Source organism: Palaemon carinicauda, chromosome 30 (genome assembly GCF_036898095.1).
Source record: "Palaemon carinicauda isolate YSFRI2023 chromosome 30, ASM3689809v2, whole genome shotgun sequence".
Taxonomy (NCBI): Eukaryota; Metazoa; Arthropoda; class Malacostraca; order Decapoda; family Palaemonidae; genus Palaemon; species Palaemon carinicauda.
Window position 1 is genome coordinate 61,144,980 of NC_090754.1, and position 17,193 is coordinate 61,162,172.

At 41.5% G+C, this 17,193-nt stretch overlaps 1 protein-coding gene across 1 annotated transcript in view; it reads right to left on the minus strand.

Moving 5' to 3' along the window:
• LOC137623207 (HMG box-containing protein 4) overlaps positions 1-17,193 on the minus strand; it is a 96,842-nt gene that overhangs the window by 26,938 nt on the left and 52,711 nt on the right. The window contains exon 7 of the mRNA XM_068353924.1: positions 9,705-9,769. Coding sequence (XP_068210025.1) covers positions 9,705-9,769 — 65 coding nt within the window. The remainder of the gene's footprint in view (positions 1-9,704; positions 9,770-17,193) is intronic.

A 17,193-nucleotide genomic window follows, 5' to 3' on the forward strand; every position in this document is an offset into this window, starting at 1 on the left:
CCATAGCAAAGCTACTGGAGCTCCATTAGGGGCTGCAGAAGTTCTGGGAACCATTCTGCGGGATGCCATAGCGAAGCTATTGGAGTCATTGATAAGATCCTGCTTATCCTGACTTGGCTGAGGACTTTTTCACCAGACCGAATTGGGGGGAAAAACAAGGCACACCTCTAGGCCGCCCCACCGATCTTGGAATATATCTTGTTTGAGGGCCTAGGGAATGGTCGAGTGGGAGCCTGAAGATCAGGGCCGCTGTGAGCATAACCACAGTCAGGGACCCCACAAAGGTAAGACTTTGTTGGATACAAGATGATTCCAAGACACTAGGAGCCCACTATCTGGGTGGTTTTGCAAGCACATTCCTATACCAGGAATGACGCAAGCAGATGGGGGCAACTAGTTGTCCTCTGTCCATCCAAGATTTCGTACTGCTAGATGGTTCTCTAAGAGAGGTGAATGCTGGTAACTTTCTGAATCGGGCCAACAGACGAGGATGGAATGGTGAGTCCAGTACGTTTTGGCGCCAATCTTTTGGCGACGATAATTTGGCGCCGCCGCTTTGGCGCTAAATGGTTTTGGCGCTCGTTATTTTGGCGCTTGCCTATTTGGCGACAGCTTGAAAATTTTCTGACCTGATATATATATATATATATATATATATATATATATATATATATATATATATATGTGTGTGTGTTTATATATATTACATGGGTCAAAAATAACATAAAAATAAAAAAGTTCTATTTATTTTCAGCAATACAGTATTAAAATGCTACAAAAATAAAATAGAATTAAATATTTTCACCAACATGTTAATGCATTTCATAGTTACATGCCAAACCACGTAATTATTCCAGTGGTTCCCGTGAATCAAACTGCTGTACTATAGTTAAAATGCGTTCATCAGTCTTAATGTATTTTAAGCGTTTTCGAGCAGGAGGATTCCCAGCCATTAGTTGTTCATAATAAGAATCGAGACCTTTCTGAATTCTCTTTATGCCATCGATGAATTTCCATATAACTGGGTGGTTCATTCCAAGTTCTGCATAGATTTTCCTGTGCGTAGCTTCAGCATGATTGTTTGTCCTGTCCTCCCCTAATATCGTTCGACTATACATATTCCACATTTGCGTAGAGAAAATTGGTGAATGTCGGCCATTTCCCCTCCTCAGAGGTCTTCCTACATAATTATCTGTGACCCAGTTCATTAACGGCTGGAGTTCATCAGGTAAATATTGCGCCAAAGCATCGATGTAAAGATCCATGTGAGAAATAGGTACCAAAGATGAATTAACGATCATTTTGGCTTTTACTGAGAAGTCGGGGTCATTATTATACAAATGTTGGAACTCAAGTTGCTTCAGGTGCTTAAGAATATTATGTGCAAAATGGAAGAAGCAGCCTTTCAACTCCACATCCGGAAAACATTATGTCATTGCAGAAAAAGCTGCTTGTTCATAATCACAATAAATGTCCTTTAATATCAGCTCTGCAGACATCTCAGTTATCATTCGAAACATTTTCACGTGTGTTGTTCGACGCTTATTAGGTAATGGGGCGTATAGTATAGGGAGAACTAAACAAGACTTGAATATCGTTATAACTGGTTTAATATTAAAATTCTCAAATCATACGAGCCTTTAATGTAATGAGGTGATCACTAAACAAGACACAAATTTGCGGATGGTCCTTAAGTTTGTTTCTTGGCGCCAAAACAGCTCATCGCCAAAACAATGAGTGCCAAACTGTCTATCGCCAAAATGGCGGCGCCAAATCGTCAGCGCCAAAGAGTCGGCGCCAAATCGTCCTGTTCCGGGAATGGTATGGCATATGCCCCCCTCTCTCTTTTGATGCATGATAGAGAGCATCAGGTCCAGAGGGAAGACGAGAAGACCGGCCTCTTTGCAGAAGCTCTCGTCTGCCACCCATCGTCCGCGGATTGTCCAGCAGTGAGGGGGGAGTGTATAGCAATAAACACACCTCGAGATGATGTCGAGATGTGTAACCAATTGCACGTTCTTGCAACGAAGGGGAACAGCCTGTTCTCCCTCCAACTGCCACTAACCCAGTGTGGTTGGCTGAATAAGACCGATACCAAACGGTAAACCAGTTAATCAGTACAGCTTATGTTATAATAGCGAATCTCCATAGAGATCACTTTCCGGGCAAGAGACTGTACGGTAATCACCGAACGCCTCCAACCAAACCCAAGAGGGAATTGAGACATATCTTCAATCTATTGTTGGGTGGGTAAAGAGCATAAGTCTACTACGGAGTAGTAACACCGAACCGTACGCATGACAAGCATACATGCGTAGTTCGACTTAAAAGTCATATCCGGAACTGATGGAGAACGTTGGAAATTTTCGTAACTGAGGTTTCTCCTTCTTAGGACAAAAAACGTTCATATTTCTCCGTCTCCGATCGGTAAACTAGCATTTATATTAAATGTTCCCTACTAGGGAACAGATATGCTTATGAGAAGTTTCCAGCCAAAGCCTTTGTAGGAGACTAAGACTTCTGATCAGGGGAAAGGAAAATATGCCTATAAGGAGGCAGAACGTATATGCCGTATGTCTGGCTACAGAAAAGTAGCCAAGTAATGTACTGAATAACCTGGTTTCAGTAAAGGGATATAAATATACAACATAAAAGAACGGAGTTCTAATTGGAAGATGTATATAGCCCTTATTGGCAGAAAGATCGCTTGCACGCATATATGTACTTGTCCATTTGCATTAGTGCATGCGTACAGTATTCTCTGCCTTTAGGAAACATTTACAACGAATACGGTTGTGGGAATAATGTATGTACGACGAATCGCAACATTACTGCCAAAAGAGTTTTGATCGTTGACTAACTATAATATTTTCTTGAATGAGAGCGAACATGTTCTCAAACAAACTATAGTTATAAAGGTGATCATTTCCCCTTTGGTTTACCCCTCCTCTTTATGTGAGGGGCTAGCCAGTGTTCATTACACCAAAACGGATGTCTATTTACCTGTGGGCGGGGTTTGAAATGTTCGTAACGTAATGAAAAGATGCCCACGCTGTTGCTATCGTTCTTTAACGTCAGCTAACGATGTTCCTTCGGGACTACAGTGAACCCTCGTTTATCGCGGTAGATAGGTTCCAAACCCGGCCGCGATAGCTAATAATCCGCGAAGTAGGGACACCATATTTACGTATTTATTTAACATGTATACAGGGTATTCAGACTTTTAAAACCTTCCCTTTACGTAGTACTGTTAACAAACTATCCTTTCATGTACAGAACACTTAATGCATATACTACAGTACCCTAAACTAAAACAGGCACAAATTATATCATGCGTTTCCTAAACACGCCAAAAAGCACGATAAAAAATGACAACCAATGTTTTGTTTACGTTTATCTCTGATCATAATGAAGAAACAGACGCATTTACACATCTGTGTATAGGTTAGTTTTGCATCGACAGCAATCTTACCAAGTATTGATAACATGTTGACTTTGTTATTACCAATGTTCTACTTAATTTTTCTTAGAACTTCCAAATAAATGAAATGAATGCCATTTATATAATGTTTTTCTTTATGACCCCGCCTGAAACGGAAACCTTCCATTTGTCTACGCTCCATCTTCGATCTTAATAAACAAACGGACGCATTAAACACACATGCTAATAGTGATAACTAATGATATAACAAACATTTAGTAATCATTATGTTATTACAAATATTTTACTTATCGTATCCATATAAATTCCTAAATTCGTAGCAAAGCTGGAAACCTTTTTTTCCCTTATGCGTTTAATAATCCACAATAGCAAACTGCCGCTAATGACAGAATGATAATTTACGATAATTTTAAACTGTTACGAAAGATAATTGTTCTTTCCATATCCAAAATACTTTTCCTAACTCCAGTTATAAGTCAACTTGTACCCACCTCACCATATGCAAAAAAGGTAAAAGAAGAAGAAAGTACTAGGCCATTTTTAAAGTCATCGAAAAATTAAGTTACCGCTTATTACGTTCGATGTGACAGAGAGAGAGAGAGAGAGAGAGAGAGAGAGAGAGAGAGAGAGAGAGAGAGAGAGAGAGAGAGAGAGAATGGTTTTAAATGTACTAAATAATAAATATGATAGGTTATAACACATTGGTGCTTATGTAATATTAACTGTATTGATGGTTTGAATAAGTTAAGAAATGGTGTACAGTAAACAATTCTTTGTTAATATATTCGTACCGTGCATATTCTTGAGAGCGGAAACTAGACATCAGCTGATGTGATCACAGCCAAAAGTAAAACAAAAAGAAGTAAAAAATACTCGATTTTTAAAACACACCCAAAATTTAAAAACATAAGTGCATGTTTTATTATAGCGCAATTGACTATTTAAAGAGTAAAATTTTTCTGGAATAGAATGGTGTTTCCTAAAAAATAGTAGTTTGCTGACAAAATCGGATACCGTATTTTAAGCTATGATTGAAATGGATGTATACACGGTATAATTTTTTTGTTTTGTATTTAATTGACACTTTAAGAAAACCGATTTGGTTTCTTCATCTATTTGTAATTATTGTATAACACGAGAGAGAGAGAGAGAGAGAGAGAGAGAGAGAGAGAGAGAGAGAATCTGCTGTTGTAATCGAATGCCATGTTTTTGTTTCCTGTACCTCCTGAAGTGAGGAATTGATCGCCACAACTAACAATATTCATGTTAATTTCATTCTTAAACTCAAGTTGCCATATGTGAACTAAGGTTTTATTTCTTAGAGAGAGAGAGAGAGAGAGAGAGAGAGAGAGAGAGAGAGAGAGAGAGAGAGAGAGAGAGTTGTTTTAAATGTAATAAACCAAAAAATATGATAGGTTATAACACATTGGTGCTTATGTAATATCAACTGTATAGATGGTTTGAATAAGTTAAGAAATGGTATAAACAATACTTCGTACGCGCATATTCTTCAGACCGGCAGCTAGATGTCAGCTGATCTGATCACACCCAAATGTAAAACAAAAAGAAGTCAACAATACTTGATTTTTAGAACACACCCGAAATTTAAAAACAAAAGTACACTCTTTCTTAATGTGCAATTAACTATTTAGAGAGTAGCAATTTTCTAGAATAAAATGATGTTTCCCCCCAAAATAGTGGTTTTCTGATGAAATCGGATGCCGTATTTAATGAAAAAGTCCGCGAAGTCGTGAATCCGCGATGGTCGAACCGCGAAGTAGCGAGGGCTCACTGTAACTGTTTGAAACAATAACCCTGTAAGGATAGAATAAAAAGTCTCGAAAGATTATCATGTAAAACGGCAAGTCGTTATACCCAGGGTATAATGACGGGGGAGGTTGCCTCGATCAAACGGTGGAACCGAGTTTAAGACAATAACCTCGCAGTTTTGTCTCAGGCACGAGTCTCCAGAAAAAAGGTGAAGTCTCGTATGTGGAGGTTTGCTTCAAGAAGGCCAGACATAATTGCCATCGACCACTTACTTAAAGGGGTTGCCATCGAACGCTTTCTCGAAAGTGAGAAAACTACTGTCTAAATCAGGCAAGGCCTGCCAGGGGAAATGAACTGCAATGTAAAGAATTTCATTCCCCGCTCATTTCCGTCTGCTAACCAAACCACTCGAATTGGGAAGGTGGAGGAAAGATGACGGTGGTTCGTCCGAAAACGAAAGGATCGGTGCTGGCGAAACCAGGCTAGCTGATATAGTAATCAGCTGGGAGTGTAGAGTGACGTATCAAGTCACACCTTTGGAAGGCCCATCCCGTAGAGGGGGAGGGAGGTCGACCATAGAGTTTTCAGAAAACTCTGGATCGCGGAAACAGAGAGATTCGGATGAGAACCTAGGGGCTCAGAATCTATTTGTGAATTCCTTTCTCACGACCTTAAGGGATGTTGTGCCGAGAACCCGTAGGAACTCTGTCGCTGATTCCTGATGGAATTTCCAGGAATTGTGAAATGTGACCAGGACCCAAAGAAATTGTGTCATAGTTATCTGTAGAGATTCGTAAACCCTTAGGCAGCAGGCATCCCTCTGTCATCAGAGTAAAACTCTTGATGACGATGGGCGCACGAACAATTCACGGTACGAGAGTTCGAAAACCCTCTGTCATGAGAGTAAACCTCTTGTGCACTCATGAACACACTGTCATGTAAGTATGGCTATGATCACGAGAACCCAAAGGTTCAGCGTGAGACCCCGAAGGATGATAAGAGTTGTTCGTGCACTTCAACCGATTGCGTGCACCTCGTTGTTCGTGCGCGCCAAGTTGGTCATGCGTGCGAGCCAATATGGTCGTGCGCGCGTGCCAATACAGTCGTGAGCTCCAATCCGATCGTGTGCACACGCCCATATGGTCGTGCCCCCTTATCCGATCGTGTGCGCTGCTCTTGCGCCGAACTGTTGGTATGCGGAAGGGACCTCGTGCGCGTGCCCTTCCCAATTGCGCGCATCTTTTTCGCGCTCGTGGAGCGCATGAGGTTGCTCACGCGCATGGCGCGCAGTGTGTTGTTCGTGCGCATGGTGCGCCACAGGATGTTCGCGCGCATGGCAAGCAACAGGATGTTCGCGCATATGGCACGCCAAAGGATGAACCAGCGCGCCATGATCACCATTTTGCTTGCGCGCTAAGACGGTCGTGCGACCAAGTCGGTCGTGCGCGCCAACTTGGTCGTGCGCTCGAGAGCTCTCAGGTTGATGAGAGAACTCACTGCTACGCTCACCCGAAGGTTCACGATAGTTTGTGTTGTGTGAGCGCGAACGATCAACACAACGAGAGTTTGAAAACTCTCAGTCATAAAAAGAATGACTCAGGTCACGAGAACCCGAAAGTTCAGCGTGAACTGTGTTGCGCAAACTCGAAGAGTCAGCGCAACAAGAAACCGAAGTTTCCCTGTCACTAAACACCGAAGTGACGGAGTGACTAAAGTTACGAGAGCCCAAGGGTTCTGCGTAACTAATGTTACGAGACCCGAAGGTCAGCGTAACGAGAAACCGAAGTTTCCCTGTCACAAAACACCGAAGTGTCAATGACTAAAGTTATGAGAGCCCTAGGGTTCAATGTAACTGATGTTACGAGACCCCCAAAGGGTCAGCGTAACGAGAAACCGCAGTTTCCCTGTCACAACACACAGGTGTGTTAGAATGACTAAAGTTAAGAGAGCCCAAGGGTTCAGCGTAACTAATGTTAGGAGACCCCGAAAGATCAGCGCAACGAGAAACCGAAGTTTCCCTGTCTAAAAACACCGAAGTGTCAGAGTGACTTAAAGTTACGAGAGCCGAAGGGTTCTGCATAACTAATGTTACGAGACTCCGAAGGATCAGCGTAACGAGGAACCGAGGTTCCTCTGTCACGAGACCCCGAAAGGTCAGCGTGATTGGTGGCACAAGTTCCCGAAGGCTCAACGTTACCATTGTTACGAGAGCCCGAAGGTTTAGCGTAACTGAAACCCGAAGGACTCTTACTGTCATGAAACCCCGCAGGATCAACATGACGAAGGTTCAAGATAACACCTCCGCATAAGAGGTTTGTTCTCCCGAAGGAGAATGTCGCTTAAGAGAAGGCTCTCGCTCCTCCCCTGAAGGAGAACTATAAGCGTAACAGGGGACCACCGATGCCCAGAGATGGTCTTCTCTTGAGGACGAGAGACTCGTTCACCCAAAGGGATAACCTGCTTCGGAGAAAGCTCTGCCACCGCTCCTGGTGGATCAGCAAGCTCCTACAAGTTATTTCTCGCGAACGAGAGGGAAGTTCTCCCGAAGGAGATCGCCTAAGACAAGCTTTCTCCCCGCTCTATCGGAATAAAGCGTAGGCGTAAAATATCTCTCTCGCAAACGGGGAGAAGTCCTCCCGAAGGTGGACATCGCCAAAGACAAGCTTTCTCCCAGCGCTATAGGAAAAAAGCGTAGGCTTAATAATCTCTCTCTCGCGAACGAGAGTGAAGTCCTCCCAAAGAAGGACATCGCCTAAGGCAAGCTTTCTCCCAGCTCTATGGGAAAAAAGCGTAGGCGTAAAAATCTCTCTCGCGAACGAGAGAGAAGTCCTCCCGCAAGAGGACATAGCCTAAGTAAAGCTTTCTCCCAGCTCTATGGGAAAAAAGCATAGGCGTAAACAAAAATCCTCTCTCTCTCTCTCTCTCTCTCTCTCTCTCTCTCTCTCTCTCTCTCTCTCTCTCTCTCTCTCTCTCTCTCTTGCAAGAGAGAAAGAGAGAATTTCCCCTCAGAGGAGGAACATCAAGTTAAAGGTTGACAGCGAATGCTACCTCGTAATGAAGGCAGCTCACGAGCTACCACATGGAGCACAGGATAACGAACAGGGCGGCCGTTGCACTCAGCCTTGTGTTCTACGTCGCTGTTACCTGTGGAAAAAAAAGAAAGAAAAAAAAAAAAAGGAAGTTGTTATCAATTACAATTCATGCTCCGTAGCACAAAATAGACTAATCGGGGAATAAGTCACCTCCTTGTAAGATAATTCCTCGAAAGGGAGCTGAACTGTTATACACTTTAATTCTGTAATGAAACAAACACACGGCAGTGTTGAGAACCTGCCGCCCATCAGTCCCAGGGAAGGGCAGCAATGACAATTCCCTACGACGGGGGCAGTTGGATACGACGTCAAAAGCAATTAAAGTTACACGTATCTAACAACGTATATTTCCATTTATACATATATACACTCAAATATATGCAAGATAAATGAAAACACAAGAAAAACAAAAAATAAAAATAAAGAATAAACAGAAAAAACATCAAGGCCAGTCTTTGCGGGAGAGAAGGGCAGCATGTCCGTCCTCTACCGAGCCAAAAAGTAAAGTGGTTACTCAGCCGAGAGGTGTGAGTGAGCGGGGTAGCCAGTCTACCCCACCCCCCACCCGCTAACTGGTGTATGGGGTAGTTATCCCTCACTAAAATTATCATGGCTCGTCTTTCAGCTGCGCCGAAAGTAATACCCTATTAAATAGCCAAGTTTTTCATGTGTCAGAACAATTATAGGTTGAGAAAAACTAAGGTTTCCTTGCTGAGCATCAATACCTTTACTTTGTTTAGGAGGCTCAAATGCTTTATCTTGAATTAGGGGTACAAATTTCAGCCATGAAATGACAACTTGTACACTAATGAATGAATCAAACAATTTTGTACATTAGAAAATTTTCTCAAGACTAATTATTCTTGAAATTTCTTTTATCAATATTTCTGCTTTGAATTGGATTGGATTGGATTTATGAATTTGGGCCCCTGATTTTAGAGCCTGTGAGACTATTCAGTGCCAAAGTGCGCAACTGGGTTTCAGAAAGCCCTCCAGTTGCGCTAACAAGTAAGACACAAGAGGTTGGACAGCAAAAAGAAAAAAAGAAGTGGGAAAAGAGAAAAATTAAAAGGATATAAGGCATGCAGCTGAGGACCAAAGGAATTCTACAAAGACCCTCAAGTAAGGCCTACACTACATCGCTTGAGGTGCACTGACAGCACTATCATCCTATGGGAATACTCCTGCTTTGAACTATCATTACATCATATTATCATGAGAAATTAAGTCTAATAAAACCAATGAGTCATTTCTGGACTCTAACAGATGACACCAAATGTAGCTGAGGTCAAACAGTGAGACACAAAACATCCACTATAAGTGATACATTGCTGTGAAGATTAATGCTCAGGGGATATAGTTTGATAATATAAAATTTCCAAATTAAAAAAAAAACTCACATATTTTTGAGAGGTAGGAACCAGAGCCCAAAGTTCTCCAAGCCTTTTATTCACAGCAGAAAAATCTGAAATTGGATAACAAAAAATTAATAACCCATAAAATTTATATAACATACAAAATTACAAATCTATCTATCTACCTACCAAGGTACTTTTTCCACATTTTGGGGGTAGCCAACCTTTAGAAAAAGAGAGAGAGAGAGAGAGAGAGAGAGAGAGAGAGAGAGAGAGAGAGAGAGAGAGAGAGAGAGAGAGAGAGAGAGAGAGAAGGTGACTTTTCTTCTCTTCGCCCCTCCCAGCCTGACAAGGAATTCAACCGAGTTTGGTTGGTACTACTTGAGTGCCACAGCCAACCCTCCCCTGTTATCTACAAAAAATGAAGCTTCTTATGCTGAGTCCCCTAATGCCGCTGCCTCAGCGCTGGAACTGCGTCACAATTGCTAGCCATTTTTCCCTATTTCTAGCATGCTCTTTTGCCTCTCACATCTCTCCTTCTATCACCTAGAGCTTTTTCCACTCCATCTATCTACCCAAACTTTGCCCTTCCTCTTGTACTTCTCCCATCATCTTCATCAGCAGACAGCCATTTTCCATTCTCTCAACATGGCCAAACCACCTCACTTCAACACATTCATATCCATTCTAACTACTAATTCATTTCTTATACCCATTCTCACTCTTATTACCTCATCCCTAACCCCATCTAATCGAGATACACCAGCCATACTCCTTAGACACTTCATCTCAAACACATTCAATTTCTGTCTCTCTGTCAGTTTCATTCCCACAACTCCGATCCATACATCACAGTTGGTGCAATCACTTTCTCATACAGAACTCTTTTAAATTCATTCCTACTTCCTCAAGTAACTCTCCATTCAACCTAGCACCACCCTCCCTTCTTATGCATCTCATAACCTTAGTCTTACCCACAATAACTCTTAACTTCCTTCTCTCATACTCTCTCCCAAACTCTTTCACTAATCGATCCAGCTTCTCCTCTGAGTCTGCAACAAATACAGTATCATCCACAAACAATAACTGATTCACCTCCCACTCATAATCACTTTCATCTATCAGTTTCAATCCTCGACCTAGCACTCAAGCATTCATCTCTCTAACATCATAAAAAACAAACTGAACAACCATGATGACATCACACATCCCTGTCTCAGTCCCACTCTCACTGGAAACCAATCACTCACTTCATTTCCTATCCTAACTCAAGCTTTCTGCCTATGTATATACTCTTCACTGCTTGCAACAATGTTCTGCCAATTCCACATAACCTCATAACATTCCACATTGCTTCCCTATCAGCTCAATCATAAACTTTCACTAGATCCATAAATGCAACATACACCTCCTTACCTTTTGCTAAATATTGCTTGCATATCTGACTAACTGTAAAATCTGATCGTTAAATCCACTACCTCTTCTAAAACCACCCTGCACTTTCAAGATTGCATCTTCTATTTTATTCTTAATCCTATTAATTAACACTCTACCATACACTTTTCCAACCACACTCAACAAACTAATACCCCTTGAATTACAACACTCATGCACATCTCCCTTACCTTTGTATGGCAGAACAATACATGCACACACCCAATCCACTGGTACCAGTGACAACATAAAACGTATATTAAACAATCTCAACCAACCATTCGAGTACAGTCATACCCATTCCATTACATCTCAGTCCTCATGCCATCCATACCAGGAGGTTTTCCTGCTCATTTCATCTAGGGCTCTCTTTACTTCCTCTCTTGTAATATCTCTCACATTCTCATCTCTTATCACTGGCACCTCAACACCTACAACAGCAATTGTATCTGCCTCCCTATTATCCTCAGCATCCAGCAACCTTTCAAAATATTCAGCCCACCTTTTCCTTGCCTCCTCTCCTTTCAACAACCTTCCATTTTCATCTTTCACTGTCTCTTCAGTTTTTGATCCACCCTTTCTTAGTGTCTTCACTTTTTTCCAAAACTTCTTATTCTCTTCATATGAACTACCCAATCCCTGACCACACCTCCAGTCAGTTGCCCTCTTTGCCTCAGCTACCTTATATTTTATTTCCACATTTTCCTCTCTATATATTTCATACTTCTCTACACTAATATTCTGCAGCAATTCTTCAAATGGCCTTTCTCTCTCTTCCACTTCCATCTTCACTCCTTCATTCTACCATTCACTACCATTCCTCATGTTGCCTCCAACAATCCTCTTGCCACACACATCAATCGCAATCTCAACAAAATTTTCTTTTACTAATTTCCGCTCCTCCTCTAAATCACCAGTTTCTCTCACTTTCACTCTACATATGCCACTTCCAGCCTTTCTGGATATTCACTTTTTACCTCTGGTTTTTTCAACTCTTCACTATTCACTACCTCCCTTTTTCACCCACCCCTTCTATTTCCCCACTCTTTTGCCACAAGTAATTTTCTTTAAACCAAATAATGATCACACATAGCAGTAGCCATACCCCTAAACACGTGCACATCTTTCAAATCACAATAACTACAATATACAAATATACAATATACAAAACTGAGTTTTAACAGGAGTATGATTTTGGCAAAACTGGAAACGACTATGTAAACTCTTTAATGAGTTGGTTGTAGCTGTTGGAGGATGAAGCTTACCCGACAGCCACCACATCCTTTGCTTTGACCATAGACCTAGGACTTACAGGGTGGTTGAGGCACGCAGTGTAACAAAGGACTCAGGATTGTATAGTAAGGGAAAATATAATTTACTTTACAATTCACAATCTGTTGCTTAGTGAATACAAACCCTTTCTGAGTGGGGATACCTTAACGTGGTGAAAGGGTTTGTGTATCGCCATGAACACCAAAGCTGTTCAAGTCAGTGGCCAGACGTATTAGGTCGGTTTGCTGTAAGTGATTAGATTAAAGACCCCCACCGACACCAATTCGCAGTGGCCAGCATGGTGATGAAACCTACCCAGAATCCAGGCAGGATTAAGGACATGTCTGAGGCCTTTGTCCTGCAGTGGACTAGAAACGGCTGCATTCTTTTTTTATTTTATTGAAAATGAACCATCGTACTGGTTTACTATCTCGGGAAATCAAAGCACCTTGGTCGTGTACAGGAGTAAAAGTGATGACTCCTGTCAACTAAACAGCCTGAGCATGAAGCTGTAACAGTGTTAGGCAAGGTCCCTACCAGGGTGACTGATATATGGTGATGTAAGAACCTTTATCCATAAGGATATGTTGTCGGAGTATATGATCATTACGAAAAATTAACTTGAATGCATTCCATCCATGGAGAAGATGCTTCAATTCAAAAACTGTCAATAAAGAAGTTACAGTACTTGATCATGTGGATTACACGAGTCTAGCATTCAGTCCAGCACATAACCGAATGACTGCTGCACCCCAGGGGAGGGGAAGAAAGATAAAGAGAAAGGCGAGTCATTCTTACCTCTCCTAGACTTACGTCGCAACCACTATCTTGGATGAGATGCTTCATGTCCCATGCGGGAGCTAGATTCCTAACATAACTTGTTGAGTAGCTACCTACTAAAGGGTAAAGTTATCCCAGGACAGGTGCTACTGAACAGGTTCTTCTTTAAAGTTACGGCAAATCAATATCTATGGCTGCATACACTCAAGCTAGGGATGGTCTTTCCAACTTCTTGTTGGATAAGCACAAATGATCATCTCACGAAGCAAGAACTATGTTCTTCCAAGTGCTGAGCAAGAGACTCTGTTCTGAGTTTTATTTAGGTACCGACATTGTTTCTTTACAAGACAGAGAAGAATGACATTCTAATCCCTGCTAACTCAAGGCAGCCAGAAATGGAAGACAGGGTAGTGGACCTACACCTCCACATATCCCTTTATCTCTAATGGAGGTTTCCCGAGGAGGCATAATTCTCTCTCTGAATTTTTTTCAATACACGCTTGTTTAAGGGGGCCAACTGGCTAATGGTATTTTTTAAGGAGAGGACTATGACATTCATACCACTTAATAAGGTGACTTAGGACATCTTCAAACTGCATAGGATTTTTACCTCTGACCTTCGGTTTTGCGACGCCAGGGCGAATTATCCTGTAAATGAAATGGCCATATGTTGAAATTTAATTGCAATACAGTGTTTTGGCAAGCCTTAAATGCATTTTGAAAATGAGTGTTTTTCAAATTCTATCTTCTCCCTTGATAATTATTATTAAGACCTGGGATTACTACCCTAAATAGACCTGATGTAAACCAAGAAAATGAGGAGTTTATTTTCTAAAAGTCTTTTTTTTTTGCTAGATGTGAATTTTTTCATTATGTTAAAAAAAATAAACCTTAAAAAAATCGGGGGAAAAAATTAAGAAAAAAATATGAAAAAAATTGGGAAAAGGAGCAACATTTGATTGTTTTATGTCTTTCTAAGTTATATACCAAATTTCAATGTATATCTTTAAAACTAACGGAGAAGATAGAATTTGAAGGCCAATAAGTAGTTTAGAGATACGGGCGTTCAAAGTTTTTCTTTGTATTTTTACAAAGAGGTGCGCGCACACACACACACTCTCTCTCTCTCTCTCCTAATTATTATGAATTTTATGTTCTTTTTTGGATATTAATATTGAAAGCAAAGCTCTCTCTCTCTCTCTCTCTCTCTCTCTCTCTCTCTCTCTCTCTCTCTCTCTCTCTCTCTCTCTCTAGAGCAAATTTTCTTCTTCCTAATGTTAGCAAGATGTTGAAATTGTCTTTTCCTCTTTAAAATGTTAAAATTCTTCCCGAAAACGTGAAAAACAAACGTAAAAATGAATGAAGGTCAAAGGGCATTCAAAGTTTTTCTTCGTATTTTTACAAAGACAATATCAATAAATCCTGATTATTGTGAATTTTATGTTCCTTTTTGCATATTAATAAATGAAAACTAAGTCATTTATCATAATTTAATCATAAATGAAGATCCTTTTGCTCAATATCTTGCTTCTTTCGCTCGTGTCAGGCAAGGCGGCAGCGCCTCCATCCACACCACTCTCTTTCTCTCTCTGCGTCACTACCGATATTACCCTCTTCTGGACTCTAAATAGAGCAAATTTCCTTCTTCCTTATGTTAGCAAGATGATGAAATTGTCTTTTCCTCTTACAAAAGATGAAATTCTTGCTGAAAACGAGGAAAACAAAAGTAAAAATGAGTGAATGTCAGAGGTTAAACTCGGACATGTACTCTCTATGAGGTTTGTGGTAGGACTGAAGGGCAAATGGTGTAATTTACCGTGTAACATATTGTCTTGTGACTCGTGGAAGCTATACAGATGCCCTTGTTCACAATTTCTTTTACATTAAAATGTAATAATTATTAAAATTTACGATAACAATAAATACTGCATTTTCTTGTAGGAAACAATGTTTTTGGTTTATCAAGTTACTTTTACTAATTACCCTATAACTATGAAATTTTGACAAAATATTTTTATATGCATTCTCCATTGCCATACAAAGCTCAGTGAATTTTTTCAGGATTTTGTGTTTTTCTTCCTATACCCCAATATATTGGCATTCTGGCCAGGCCCCTTAAATGCAGAGCAAATTCTTCTGATTGTTATTTCACTTGTCTTGGTAGCAATACCTGTCATGGCAACTGCTTTTTGAGGATGACAGTATAGGTGCTTTATTTGCCTTTTCATCTAAGAAGGACCTGTTCATATTGTAGATAACTGCCTTAACTTGACTGTGAAGGTGGCTATATGGTGAGCTTAAGGGAAGGGAATAGTCCAAAGAATATGTGCCACAGTGTGTAGCAGCAAGGCCTAGCACATGAGCTTATGACACATTTAGGATGGAGGGGTAATTATACAGAAATTATGATTTTCAAACCAATGGTGGTGTAGAACAAAGCTTACACAAACTTTGGGTTTAATTTATGGAAGACACCAATTTATATAGAAACAAAGAAAAAAAAAGACTAAGACAGAGGGTAAGGAGGTGGAGAGGGATTGAAGATAGAATGGTCTCAAATGGTACCATTCTCTCTATCAAATTAAGAGATCATACATTCTTAAAGGGAGGAGGTGTCCAAGGTCCTGAAAGTAAGGGAAGTGGAGGCCGTCAAAGCTCCTCCATCAACCTTGGAACAGAGAGTGTAAAGGCCCATACTCCTGTGTTCCAGCTGGTAGCCGGGACTCAACCCGTGCTGGAAACCACACAGGTGCTGTCCACCCCTTTGAAAGAGAGGTGGTGTTATGAGAGCCCTATCCCTGCAACTATGGCTGGCCTCCCTGGACTTCTTTACCATCTTCTTTTTTTTCATCTGAGAAGAAGAGCCAGAGTAGAGGAGGAGGAGGAGGAAGAATAATGGGCACTCTTTTTCCTCTTCCTAGATCTCGCTCCGGCTCTCCAGCAGAGCGGTCGAGGTCTCAGCAACTGTCGATGATCACTCTAGGGAAGGGAGAAACCACACGGGTTGCTTCAACAGGAGCCACACCGGGAAGGTACACTCACAAGGCTGGAGGCCTAACCACTGACACTGATGGAGGAGCAAAACCTGGACCCTTTGGTAAAAGGGTATGGGCAACAGGTACCAGGGAAAAGGCAGAGGTCACAGGCACTGGGTTAGAGGTCAGGGTAACACCAGGGATAGGGGCAACAGAACACTTTACCTTCCATTTTGCTTTGCTCTTACCTTTTATGGTCACAGGGTCCACAGGAAAGCACCTTACCAGCTGGGTCAGGGGTTACCTCACCAGACTTACCCTTAACCTTTAAAGGAACCAACAGGATCCCTGACACAGGGGCAACCACCACGTCCTTCAACACTGAAGTCACTGGGGACATGTGAGACACAAAATGCACTGGAGGTACCAGGGGAGAGATAGTCTTAGGTTTCAACTCCCTCAAAAGCCATGGAGGGCCTACCTAAAAGAGCAAAAGAAGACCAAGCCTTCCTAAAGTCAAATTCATTGTCAGTAGCCTGCACAGTCAAAGTTGCAGTCTCCAGCCTCCAAAGGAGAATGGTGAATACCATGTGTTCCCTACACTCCAGCAAAACCTGATAACTCAGCTGATATAGATCAGAGTCCTCCTGAGACCTGCAGCATACACCCTGGGGACTGATCAAGGGATATATGCATGAGCGAAACAGCAGCAGCGGCACTCCTTGAGGAGAAAGAACAGCGAAAGACTTCCACAGAGTCTTCCTGGGCTTTGCCCAGTCCAACCCAAACGAATGCTTCATATGTTTACTCCCCTTCAGGGCATACACCTGCCACCGCACCGAAGACCATGAAATACACTAGCGACACGGGGATGACTGCGAACAGTTATGCCTCTACAAGAGGAACAGAACGAGTGAGGATCAAAAGCCATGGGTTCCCTACACTCCAGCAAAACCTGATAACTCAGCTGACATAGATCAGAGTCCTCCTGACACTAGCAGCATACACCCTGGGGACTGATCAACAAAAAATAAAAGAATTTCTAACATTTAAATCAAACTTAGCTTGATAAA